The sequence below is a fragment of the Calypte anna genome, chromosome 6 (genome assembly GCF_003957555.1).
Source record: "Calypte anna isolate BGI_N300 chromosome 6, bCalAnn1_v1.p, whole genome shotgun sequence".
Classification (NCBI taxonomy): domain Eukaryota; kingdom Metazoa; phylum Chordata; class Aves; order Apodiformes; family Trochilidae; genus Calypte; species Calypte anna.
This window is the reverse complement of record NC_044252.1, coordinates 32,814,832-32,827,465: the sequence shown is the minus strand read 5'-3', so window position 1 is coordinate 32,827,465 and position 12,634 is coordinate 32,814,832. Positions and strand designations below refer to the sequence as shown.

At 39.1% G+C, this 12,634-nt stretch overlaps 1 protein-coding gene across 4 annotated transcripts in view; it reads left to right on the top strand.

Annotated features, from left to right (window-relative positions):
* The window catches only part of UROS (uroporphyrinogen III synthase), a 36,775-nt gene that overhangs the window by 4,791 nt on the left and 19,350 nt on the right, over window positions 1-12,634 (top strand). The window contains exons 4-11 of one of the 4 annotated variants that reach the window (XM_008491743.2): window positions 518-601; window positions 1,559-1,655; window positions 3,542-3,616; window positions 4,262-4,336; window positions 7,859-7,942; window positions 8,377-8,462; window positions 10,323-10,421; window positions 11,040-11,930. In XM_008491743.2, coding sequence (XP_008489965.1) covers window positions 518-601; window positions 1,559-1,655; window positions 3,542-3,616; window positions 4,262-4,336; window positions 7,859-7,942; window positions 8,377-8,462; window positions 10,323-10,421; window positions 11,040-11,183 — 744 coding nt within the window. In that variant the 3' untranslated portion in view covers window positions 11,184-11,930. The other 3 variants (XM_030452838.1, XM_030452839.1, XM_030452840.1) reach the window with 3 other exon arrangements.

Sequence of the window (12,634 nt, the reverse complement as noted above, 5' to 3'; positions counted from 1 at the left end):
CCCACCAAAGTGCTGATATTAAAACAACTGCATTTTGATTAATTAGTACTGATTATGTTCATGTGGATAGAATTATGATTACCAAAAATGGTGGTTGTCTTACTGGGAATATAATGTGAAAAAGAGGTTAATTGTTTTGGTCCTTTCTGCTATTGCCTTTAGTTGTGTGAGTAGCTCTTACTCCTAAGAGCAGTTCTCTTGACTTCAGAATATTACACAGATGTACAGGAATGTTTGCAGGATCCTTTGTCACTGGGGGACCTAAGGGTTATGTGGCAGTGTGTACTGTAACTATTGAGTAGCTCTGTAAGAACTCTGGGTTCCACAGCTGGTTAGGAATATGTTGTAATCCCAATTAACTAACAAACTAGATTCATTAGGAAAAGCAAATAAGATGGCATCATATCTTACTGTAGTTGAAAGATACATTTGTGTTTACTTAGCTAATTCTTTGAAAAAGAAAAAAAAACCCGTTTGAAATCTATTTCAAGAGCTGTAAACCTTTTTTTACATACAGGAATTGGGATTATATGGATTTGAAGCAACTTTGATTCCAGTTTTGTCATTTGAATTCGTATCTCTTGAAAGCTTATTTGAAAAGGTATGTTTCCCATTGTTTCAGTTGCCTTATATTTCAACAGAATTCAGGCCATGGTTGCCAAGGTGCTGTGTCCTACCTTGATTTAATTAGGCTGCTGCCCTTTGCTCTTCCACTTTTATTGTTTGCTCAAACACAATTCTGTTTACAACACCTACCAGTATCTCATACAAATCAAGCTGGTGTTCATGCTTGTTAAACAAATATGTTGGTCAGCTAGAATTCACAATTAGATCAGTGGGCTGCAGGTAGTCACAGGGATTCTGGCATCTTCTCACAACAAAAAAATCAGAAAACTGCAGTGACAGCTTTACTTGAAGTCCACCCTTGAATTGTATTAAAATTGTGTGCTGCACCCTCTGTTTGCATGCAATAAAGCTGCACAATTGATGTCATCTTTCTACACCTTCTTCAGTACATGTATTTTCTTGAAATTTGGAAAGATTTTCCAAGATTTTCCTTTACTGACAATCTGCAACACCACTAAACTTTGTCAGACATTTAAATGTATCATGATCTGCATTTAGTGATCCAAGAACACTTTTTATTGTACTGGTCTTTGAGAGCCTTCTCCTTATCTGTCTCTTGGAGAGGCAACCAGCTGGCTGGGTAGTGCCCTCTCTGTTACTACCTGGAATAACAGTTCTTGGAAGTAATTTTTAAGTCCTCCTATGTCATTTGCCTGTTCTTCCAGCTTATTTCAGTGACAGGAATCCTTGCTGTTTCCTAAAGATTCTCAGAATTAGTAGAATCTGTGCAAGTTTTGTTCTGAATTTGAGATTTGTTGTGTATCACTTATGAATACCCTGGCTACTGATAGTAGTGAAATGTTTGCCCTTTTCAGTTTCAGACATGTATTGAAGCTGTTTTGTTCCTCATAAGATTATAAAGAATTTATTTATGAATGTATTTATGTATTTATTTATTATTTTCTTTTATTTGCTTGCTGTTTATAAGTAGCTGTCTAATCCAGAGTGTTATGGAGGCCTAGTTTTTACCAGTCCAAGAGCACTGGAAGCCATCAAGCTATGTTTAAAAGACAATACTAAAAATGAAGGTGAGTTTTTATGTAGTCTTTCTTAGTCTTTCAGTATTTTGTGAGGTTTGTAATCTTACTTCATCCACCAGTCAGCAATTGGAGTGTGTCTTCTAAACAAGTTGTCTCTCAGTTCTTTTGAAAACATGAAGATCAAAATTGAGCTTGTGAGGGATTGAGGGTTGGGTTTTCTGCACTTGCAATGTTAGAAAATGAAGGAAAGAGCTTTTGGTGCAGATTATGAATTACTGTGAGTTTTTCAGTTGTGGTTATCCTTGTCAAACAGGAGTTGTCAGAAACACTGAGGCGTGAGGAACATTTTGCTGCAGTCCCTGGTTATGGTTTCTAACTATTTCCCTCCCTTAGAGACTGATGCATTTTGTAGAGACTGGCTGCTGCTTCTGTGGACTTGGTAGTGAGCCTTCCAGAAAAAAAAGGTTTTTCTTTCTTGGCTATAAAAGGTCTCAAGTGAATTATGCATTAGCTAAAAAGCCAGGAAGAAATGGTGATACTTAAAAGCCAAGAGATTAGTTATGAGTTAGAACCCTGTAGAGCACAAAATAGAAATTACCATACCAATGATCTAGAAAATCCTTCTGAACTCTTCTGAATTCTTATGCTAAGTGGTAACTCCCATGTGCACTTAAATTGTGTCATTGCTGAATCTGCTCCTTACTGAGGCTGCAATCATACTGCTCAGTGAGTAGGGTCACACTATTGAGTAAGCAGTGAATGCAGTGTCAGCTTATTCTAGCATTTTCAGTAGTAGAAAGCTCTATTTTAGGGGCTTTTTAATCTCTTATCTAGAGCTCATCCCTAGTCTTGATTAGGAATTTTGCAAATTGCCAAAGTAGGTATTTTAATCAATAAAATGAGTCTTTAGTTCCTGTTTGGGTTCCTTTCAAAGGTAATACTTCTCCTTTTCCTTCTTTACAATAATTTCCTCTGATTTTTTTTTTTCTAATTTAACTTATTTTTACTGCTTTAGTTTATGGTTGGGTTTTTTTGTTTGTTTTTTTTTTTCCTAAGAATACTAGAAAGAAACTTGGTGTCCTGTGCTGCACTAGTTTAAGACAAGACAGTAAAAGACTTCAGCAGATTTATTGTTGGCACATCAGTATTTCAGGCACATAGGGATCAGGTATCTGGATCACAGAATTACAGAATTTCCAGGGTTGGTAGGAACCTCTAAGATCCTCTGGTTCCAAACCCTCTGCCACAGGCAGGGACAACCCCATTAGATCCAAGATGTGTAATCTGTAACACATTTACTGCCTGAAAAAGGAAAACCATTTCCTGGTAATTTTATTTTGGTCTCTGGTACTTTTTATTTCTGAGATGATATCTTTGTTTTGGGTGTATCTTTAAAATCTAATGAGTTTCTGTATTTTTCTTTTATTACAAAGAGTTGTGTTTTAGAGTTCTGCAGTGCATGGGTCCAGGTTTTTACCCTTTATTTGTTGTCAGAGGAGATTATATTTGGGTTTTGCCTAAGCTTTCAGTTTTAAAACACTGTGTATCTAAATCTCCCTTTGTACTACGTGCTGGTTTTCCCTATGAGTTTTGATGCTTTTTTATGTTCTTAGTGCCAGAACAGAAATGAACATTGCAAGTTGCTTTCTATCTGGCACAGGGCAAATACACATTAAAAATGCTACTTAAGGAAAGCAGCCAAGAATTGTTTACCCAAACAGGACTTTTAAAAACATGCTGTAGATTGCTGTTTGCACAAGGAGAAAAAAAAAAACATTAAAAATTCATTTTGTACATCCAGATTTGCTGAAATGTGTAGTGAAGTATTAGTTATTATTGTTCTGCAGAATTTGTAGATTAAACAGAAGTCCAAAGAGGGATTTAGCATTCATATTATGTTGCCACATGTTTAAATTTAATTTAATGTTTTTCAGCCTGGTCAAAATCTCTCAGACAAAGATGGAATACCAAACCAGCATATGTGGTAGGAAAAGCTACAGCTTCCCTAGGTAAGATGGGGTCTGAAAAAAAGAAGTCTGAGGTAAATCTGTCTTGTCAGTACAATTTTTGGAATATTAGCTGCTGTTCAGGGGGTTTCAAAAAAAACTATGGGGAAGTTTTTTAAGTGGGTAATTTTGAGAAGAGCTAATGGTGTGCACTTCAGAGCTATACACCTTATTTCAGCTACTTTTTAAATTTTCCATTACTTTTATTATAATGTGATGGTAACTACTTAAAAAAATTGGTCAAAAAAGAAATAATCCCCCTGTGGTTTTGATTTGCATGTGGTTTTGGAAAATGAAGTTGGATGAAGGGGGCTAAACCAGGATTGAGATTATACAAAGTCAGCAATTTAAATCTCTTTGACCTCAGTGGCTCAGCTTCTTTATTTGTCTTGACATTGGGTTTCATCTGATGTACTTTATGTGCAATATGTACTTCATGTGCATAATGAAATGCAAAGTAGATTTTAGTTTACTAAAAGAGTAATTATTTTTGTGGCTACTTCAAGTGCTCTGTTTTTATGCTTTTCAAAGAAGCATTTGAGAGCTTGGGTCAGCTTCTGTCTCCCACTTCAACCCTTGTTTCTGGGGCAATAAATCTGAATCATTCTCATTGATTTCATTGTTTTTCTTTGCTGCTTTTGGTCATAGTGGAAGAAATTGGCCTTACTCCACAAGGAGAAAAGTCTGGAAATGCTGAAAAATTAGCTCAATATATTTGCTCTAGTAAGTATTTAAAATCTATTTACCTTCCATTGATTCAGAGTTTCCTGTGAATAAAATGGAGTGTACACTGAAGCAGAGAAGCACATCCTGCATAGATCTCTTCTAAGTAGAAGTAGCATTCAGCTGCTGGGAATGGGGGTGATATGTCTAAAAGAGAAAACAAAATACTTTTAAATACCTGTACAAAATATTAATTCACATGAAATCTTAGACTCTGTAATTAATATTTTTGTATGACCCAGTAGGCATGGTAGTTTTTAAGTAAATGATCAGAGCTGTAAAGACTGGAAATTGCTGATTAATCCTAGGATTTAAATGACAGGGACTGTAGGTGTGCTGTCAGCTCTGGGTGACCTGACTTTCCTTGCTTCAAACCAGTTGATGCTGGGGAATTTTTAGTTTACAGATGAGGGGAAGTCCTTTCCTCAGGATGATCATGTAGTGTTAGAGGAATCAGTTTTTCAGCAGGGCTGGAAGGAAGAGTCACCAAAATAATTTTGGTCCCCACTGTCCCATGCAGATTTAGTCCCTGTGCTCTCTAAAACTCATTGCTAAAATAATCTCTCTAATTGCTAAAATGACACCAAAGTTTCAGTGTCTCAGCAGCAGCCTGTTAGCTGGAAGATCCTTCTCTGTATTTTTATTCAGCCTGGGGTGCATCAGGAGAGAAAACAGAGCTGGGCAGTGGAGCTTCTCTACTTGAATTAGAGGGGAACTTTCAGTCTGACAGAAAGATTCATCATTCACTGAAGGACTTTCTGCCCAAAATGTAAAAAGGGAAGCAGAAACCTTCATGTTGATGTTCTTGCAGTGTCCACTGAAGGAATAAAGAAGGATCAAGGCTCTGAAAAGCTGTTTTTTCCAGCCAGGCAAGGTAAATAGTCTGCCTTTGGCTTGCCCTGGTCAGAGACACAAGTACCAGTTGGTGCAGTTATTCTAGAAGTTGGATGAATTACTGCACTGCTTTCAAACCCTACTTGCTGACCACACTTTAGGAATTTGCTGAACAAGGTGCTAGGTGCTTCAGTGCTGGAAATGATGTCAAGAGCCCTGCTGTGTTATTTTTTGACTGCTAGGCATAACATTAGATATGAAAGTGAGTGATGAGTAGCACAGTGTGTGTGGGAGCAGAGATTTATAGGTAAAAGAAAATGGATTGGAGCAGGCAAGTGGTGTTTTTTATGAGCAAAGTGCTCTGTATTTCACTTGGCAAATAAAATATTTTAGTGAAGTGAAATATTGAATGGTAATAATGATAGCTGCCAAAACAAGATTAAAGAAAAAGATTCTGAAAATTAAAAATGAAATTTTCAACACAAGTTTGCCATAGGTGAAGAATAACCCACACCTACTCTTCCAAGAGATATTTTAAAACAAGGACAGATTTTAGCTCACTTTTTAGTGCTAGGAAATCTACTTCTGGTAATGGATCAATGTTTGCCAGTTTGCAGAAGGGCTTGGGGGTGTTTTTTTTGGGGGTAAAGGAGATGAGAAAAATACTTGTCTTTTGTTATATGAACTTGAAAAGAACCAGGATCAGGTGTAAGTACCGGGTGGGGTGGGAAATCCTTGGGTGGGGAACTTGTGAGTGGCACAGCTCCTGCCAGTGACCTCCTCCTGGTTATTCCTCAAGCCAATGGAGAATCATCCTGGCTCTTCCTCCTCCCTTGGGAGCTGCTTCCCGGAGCCAGGAGCTGGCACAGCGCTTCCTGGTGGCAGCAGAGAAGAAGTTGGATCCAGAGACCACAGGGAAGGAGGGATCTGTGTGTTTTACAGCCCTTCCCACAGAGTATCCCCAGGGTGGTTTCCAAGCAGAACACCAGGAGGGTGTTTAAATTAACACAGTGCTGCAAAGCTGCCATTGGCCTTGCAAAAAATAAAATGAAATAAAATAAAATTAAAAAATTAACATTGCCTTTGAACACCTTTCAGTTTTGATAACCAAGCAGTGAATTCTAACCCTTGGAGCCTGCCTGGTGTTGTTCCCTCCAATCCTGCTCCATGATTGATTGGATTGTGGATGTTTATGCACTTTCAGTTCATCAAGTGGTTTATAAACCTCTGAAGTACAGATTAAATTACATCATGTTCCCTATTATGTATGTATTTACCTTAGTTTGTGCACAAAATGAGAAGCAAGTTAAAAGAATACCTCTCAATTTTTAATAGCATTATAATTTATGGTCAAAATAATAAAATCTGAAACAATGGTGTTTCTTCTGTTAGGCACCTTCTGTGCTTTGCTACCCACTTCAACCTGATTGGTAAAATAAAGGGATTTAATCTTCAGCTAGCTAGCTAGATTTACTGTCTTCTCAAGGCAAATATCTTTTAGTTGGTTTTAGTTTGTGTTGGTTACAGAAGCAGGGAAACCATTAGGGCCACTGCTTGTATTCAGGCCTACTAAGGAACTTTTGGGTTTTTTTTTCTAAACACAAGCCAGGAAGGATTAGTGTTTCTGTACAGATAGCACAGTGGCCTTTCAGTTTACTGATGTGAGTTGTATAGGGGGGCTCAAGCTGGAATATTTAGGTTGTATCTTACTCTTTTAAAATCTCTTTCACATTCTGTCCTGTCCCAAGTTGACACTTTCTGGAATTTATTACTAACATATCTCTGGCTTCCAGTAGTACTTCAGTGTGCAATTAGGACAGACAAAAATATCTGTGGTGACTCCTAGGGTCTTTCCATTTAATTTTTCCCATGCTTTTCCCCTGAGACATCTCTCACACTGTTACAAACTCTTGGGAGAAGATGCAACCCAAGAGATGGTGATGTGAACACTACTACTCATGGTATTTTTTAAGCAGATTTTGTTTACTTCTCTGATAAGGTATTAGAAACATACCAAACTTATGGACATTGCAGTCTCTCAGGAGTTCTGGACAGCCATTTATCTGAAAGGTTCTTCCACTGTTTCCTGGGGTTTCTTGTGTGTTGCCAGTTGGAACAAAAAACTTGGAGGCCACTTCCATTTTAAAGGTCAAGAGCAAGTGTTGATACCCACAATCACCCTAGAAGTGGAATAATTTTTCCTTGGGGATGGAAGAAAATAAGACTTTTGGATAGGCTGATAGTTTGAGCACAGGATTTCTGTCCTCTTCTTTGTCTCATAGAGAGCAATCTGCTACATATTGCATGGGTCTAAAATCTTAAATACAAAATGGAGGAAGATTGTGTTTCTGAGGAGGAGGGGAGATCTTGCACAGTACTTGAGCTTTGTAGCATGGCAAGGGGAATAGAAATGCAGCTTATCTCTTGTGAGATCTTTTTAGCCAATGTATTCATATTATAGTTATGGAATAATTTTTAATTTACATGCAAAGCAGCCTCTGGCCTCTGAATTGTGGATGCAGTTGCACTGCAAATGTTTTCAGTTATCTTAGGGCTGTGCCTGTGATGAAGGATGCAGCATTTACTGTAGTGTTCAACATTTGATACCTTTAAAATGTATTAAAAGTCTCATGTTTACCCTTTAATGAAGACATAAGTTAATTGAAGCTCTTGTTTGTGTGTTTACAGGAGAGAAACCTGATTCCTCAGCTCTTCTTTTTCCTTGTGGAGCCCTGAAAAGAGAAGTGCTTCCTACAGTACTGAGAGAAAAAGGTTGGACTTCCCTTGGAGCTTCATTTTAATGACTCAGTTCTGAGAACAGGGGTATCTAAAGCTTGTGAACCAAATCTAAATATGTAAAACTGAATTTGCTGTTATGTTGGCTAAAAGTTAGAGGATGTGAGTGAAAACTGTGAGGTTCAATTGCTGCCCTGGGACTGAGCTGCAGCATGCCCTGAGCAAGGTTTCTTGCTTTGTTCTTCACTTGCCTTCTCCTCTGTGAGGTGGGAAGTCACCTCCTCACAGAAATGGGGCAAGATCTGCCACTCTGCTCCAAGATCCTCCTGTCTTGCAATTCTGGAAATACCTACAAATCCTTCACAGAATGTTGTCTGTATCTTCTTAGCCTGAAATATTACACTTAAGTGCAATTAGTATGTTGAGAATGATTTATAGAAATAATACAAATGAATGCAACTCTGTTCCAGGTATACCTCTGGAAAGCCTTACTATTTATGAAACCACCCAACACCCTGACCTGCAAGAATCTTTAAGCAGTTACTTCTCACAACAGGTGAATTTTCCATATTCATAATTAGAATTTTCAATTATGTGATAATACAGGGCAGAGTATACTATTTTTTTTTGGTCTCTCTGTAAATTATATTTGTAGTGATACAAGAATATGTTGCATAGGCTTCTTGGTTCATTTCCCTATTCACTACTAGCACTGTTCACTACTCTGAAACTTAGTAAAAGTTTCAGAGAATCAGTCCCTCAGTTATTTGTTATTGCAGTTGCAAACAGCCCTGAAACACACAGGAGAAAACAAAACCTTTCACTTTTTGAGCAATACAAGGCTGCTCTTTAAATAAAACCATGTCATAAACTGCATTTAGCAAGGATATTGATGAACAGTTTTATTATTAATTTTTGTCAGTGTAAGGGATGGATCACTGGACATCTTTGCTGGATATTGCAAACCAGAACTGAGTAGTATAAAACGTGCCCTTCATTGTTCTCCCATTCTCTGGTCTCTGTGTTAATGATCTCACTTCAAGTATTCTCATTCCAAGTGAGATGTTGACAAGTTGGATGGGGCTTGGAGCAAACCTGGGCTGGTAGGAGGTGTCCCTGCTCATGCAGGGGGTTGGAACTCTGATCTTTAAGGTCCTTTCCAACCCAAACCATTCAGTGATTCTATGATACTGAGAACTATTTGCTAGGATTGTTTTTCTCTCTTTGAAACTAATCAGCAAGTATCATTAAGAAAGGGTCAGTGCATAGTGACAGATTTGAAGCTACTAATAATTGTTTTCACCTTTTCAAGATTGGCTTTCTGCATATTCCACTTCTACATGATCATTTTAGTTAAAATGCAGGCTTTCCTTCTCACAGAGCTTGTCCTCCTTGAGCTCATTCCAGCTCTTTGTAAACTCTGCATTAATGTCTGTTAAATTACATATTGATTTTAAAGTTCTTTTTAAAGAGATCCTAAAAGGTTATGGCATGGTTAGTCTGACTGATAGATTGCTCCAGATGGGTTCTGCATTTCTAATCCCAGGCTATTTAGTTTACAGCAGATATTAAAGTGAGTCAATATGTAACTTTCTGCACTCTTTCTGTGCAATTCCTTGCTTGCTGCAATTAGATGTTGGTTTCTGTGTAAAGCTGTTACAAAATGTTTCTCAGGCCCTTTGTAGTTGGTTTTTAACTGATGATGTTGTGGTTACCTCTTTAGCACACAGAGACAATGAGCAGCCCTGCATTCAAGTGCCAGGCTGATGGTTCCCATGGGCTAAAGCTGGCTGAAAACTAACAGATGGAGTTTGAGTGGAATTAGTGTAATCTTGCTGTTAACACAAAAAAATCATGCTAAAGGAGGAGGCATCTCCTTTGGGGCTGCAGCTCAAGGGACCAGGACCTTCAATCCAGGCAGAATGTTGCAGTTTTCTTCTGGCTACAGAAGGTTGCTGCTGCTTTCCTCAGGCAGGTTTGTTCTGAGAAAGCAGTTTTGAAGCATCACCTCATCTCTGCCAGAGCATCTCAGGGCAGGCAGAACTGAGGGTAAACCCCAGGAGTCCTGGGAAGCATATGTGCAGAATTAAGGTAGATGGGGATGGATTTAGGGAAATAACATGCTGAGTTTTCTTGCTAAACAGGAAAGCGAGTCCAGCTTCAGAACATTTGGACATTTATCACCAAGCACTTGTGTGGCCCAAGCATTTGGTTGTAGTTATACCTGGATTTCAGCATTCTGTGGTAGTATGTCCTGGCTGCACCACAGGAAAGCCTTTTTGTTGGCTGAATTGCTGCTCCTTGTCTCTAAAAACACTTCCTGCCCACAGAGACAGCTGAGGGGGGTTATGTGAAAGCACTGGACTCACTGGTGCACTGCTGGAGGAGTGAGTAATCTGTGGTTGCTTCTACTCAGGGAATTCCAGTGAGTGTTGTGTTCTTCAGTCCATCTGGTGTCAAGTTTTGCCTCCAGCACATTCAGAAGCTCTCTGGGGATTTTATTGACCACATCAAGGTACCTGCTCTTTAACAGTGGTGAAATAAAATAGGGAGCAAGGCTGGGGTGGGCAAATGAGAGAGAGGAAAGTTTTTACACCCATTAGAAACATTCATTTTCTCTTATGTGTTTATATCTCTGAGAAGACAGGTTATAGCAAATACAAATATTATATAGCTGAGAGTCTGAAAGTTATATGGCTGAGGAAAAAAATGTTTATAACAAATGTTATATAGCTGAGAAACTGTTTTCACCTGGAATTTTTTGCCACAAGCAGCACACCCCCTCTCCACTGGTTGCAGGCTTAAGTTTCTTTTTGGGATGTGAGAGGGTGAGTAGTTCTTGCTGGAATCAGCAGATACAGTCTGAGGCATAATAAATTCCTCTCACTTCTCCTGTTTTGTGGGGCTGAGAGCTTCAACTGTTTAATGGTGAGAGACATAACCATCTTTTCTAAGCAGCTCAACTGAGAGGCTTTTAAAACTGAAAATCTTCAACCTGGAGTGGTTTGTAGAGATTGGGAAGTGCAGCTATAGGAGCTGCCATGCTGAGAGTGTGAGCAAAGAGGAAGGGTTTGTACCTGAGCAGCTGAGAGCTGACACACCACCATTGTAACTCCAACCAACCTCCTTCCAGTTTGCTGCCATTGGCCCAACAACTGCTGAAGCCCTGGGAGGGGCAGGAATCCCCTGCAGCTGCACTGCTGAGACTCCCACTCCCCAGGCCCTCGCTGCTGGGATCCAAAAAGCTCTTCACCTACAGGACTGTTTATCTAACTAAGAGCACAGCCTGCATTTGAAGGTGAATATGGTGCTCTAGAAGGTTTTTTCTGACCTCTTATCTTGCAAGAAAGTGTTTCTCAGGATTGTGCAATGCTGCCCTTGTGAGGACCTGGTGTTAGAAGTTTGCATCTAGGTAGCTAAGGAGTGCTGAATTAGTCCAGGATGTTTTCAAGCATCAGCTATTCCCTGTTTTCTCACTTATGCAGAGTAAATATTCTGTGTGGATGTTCTTTGAAAACTAGTTGTGAGAGGTTAATCTGCAGCAGAGTAGATTCTGAAAGAAACAAATCACCTCAGGTATCTCCTAGCACACAAGGTAAGGGTTTCATTTCTCTGTCTAGGAAGTTTTGCACATGCATCTTTTGCAGAAGAAAAATCTCCTTACAATTAAGCATTTTCTGTTGTAAAGCTTCCTTGTTCATTGTGCTGCTTTTCCAGTATTTATGTTTAAAATTATGATTATAGATTCTCAATGGAACAGAACAACTCTTGCAGTCAAGTTGCACTGTGTGGAGCTTACAGCAGGTCAGGTATTGCCACTAAAAGTCTTCACAGTACAAGGTCTTAAAAGATAGATTTTGGGTTCTGTTCTTGTTAAGAAGGAAGATTTAATAACAGAGAAATAAATTGCCTTATCTTTGTTAATAACAGTGTTGTCTGTTTTGGATGTGGCTTATGCTTTGTTTATCTGTAAAGAGAGAAAAAGTAATCCTATTTAGAGCTAATGCTACCTTCAGCTAATGCTCAGGAATTCATAGAAGATTTAAATTGTAATATACTCAATTATAATCCTCATGAAAGTCATTCATGTTGTTAGCATTGCTGTACATTTCTGTTAGCTTAATTCTGAGTTTATGGCCTGAATTCCCAATTAGGTAGGATGCTCCATGCCTGTAACAGGAGTTGCTCTGAGCCCAGTTAATATAAGCAGAAGGAATTTCAGGTTGTGTTTGTGGGTTCAGCAGCAGTTTGTGGGCACAGCAAGAAAACCATTTTGCTTTATAAAGCAGCTCAGTTTCCTGAGATGAAGCAATCTCACAAGTGCTCTGATTGCTGGAAGATAACATTGAACAGAGGGAGGAATCCTTTACTGAAGCAGAGCATCCTGTAGGACACTGGAATGCCTCAGGTAATGGGACATAGTTGTAGGATCATGTAAACATGCCCCAAGGAGACAAGGGGCATGTAATAATTACACAATTATTGACATTCTCTGTCTGTTTCCCTTTTTTTTTCCTGCTGTCTCTTGCTCATACAACCCCTCTACCCCTCTTCCTGAACTCTGCTTGCTCCCTGCCATGTCCTCTGCAGAAAGCTCTGCCTGTGAGCAGGGAGCTGTGCAGTGCCACTAAAACGCATCCACGCTGGCAAAACCTCTTCTGCAAAAGCCCATTTAGGCCCCTCTTTCAGTCCTGGGGCATGAGTTTACACTCAGTTCTGACATTTGTC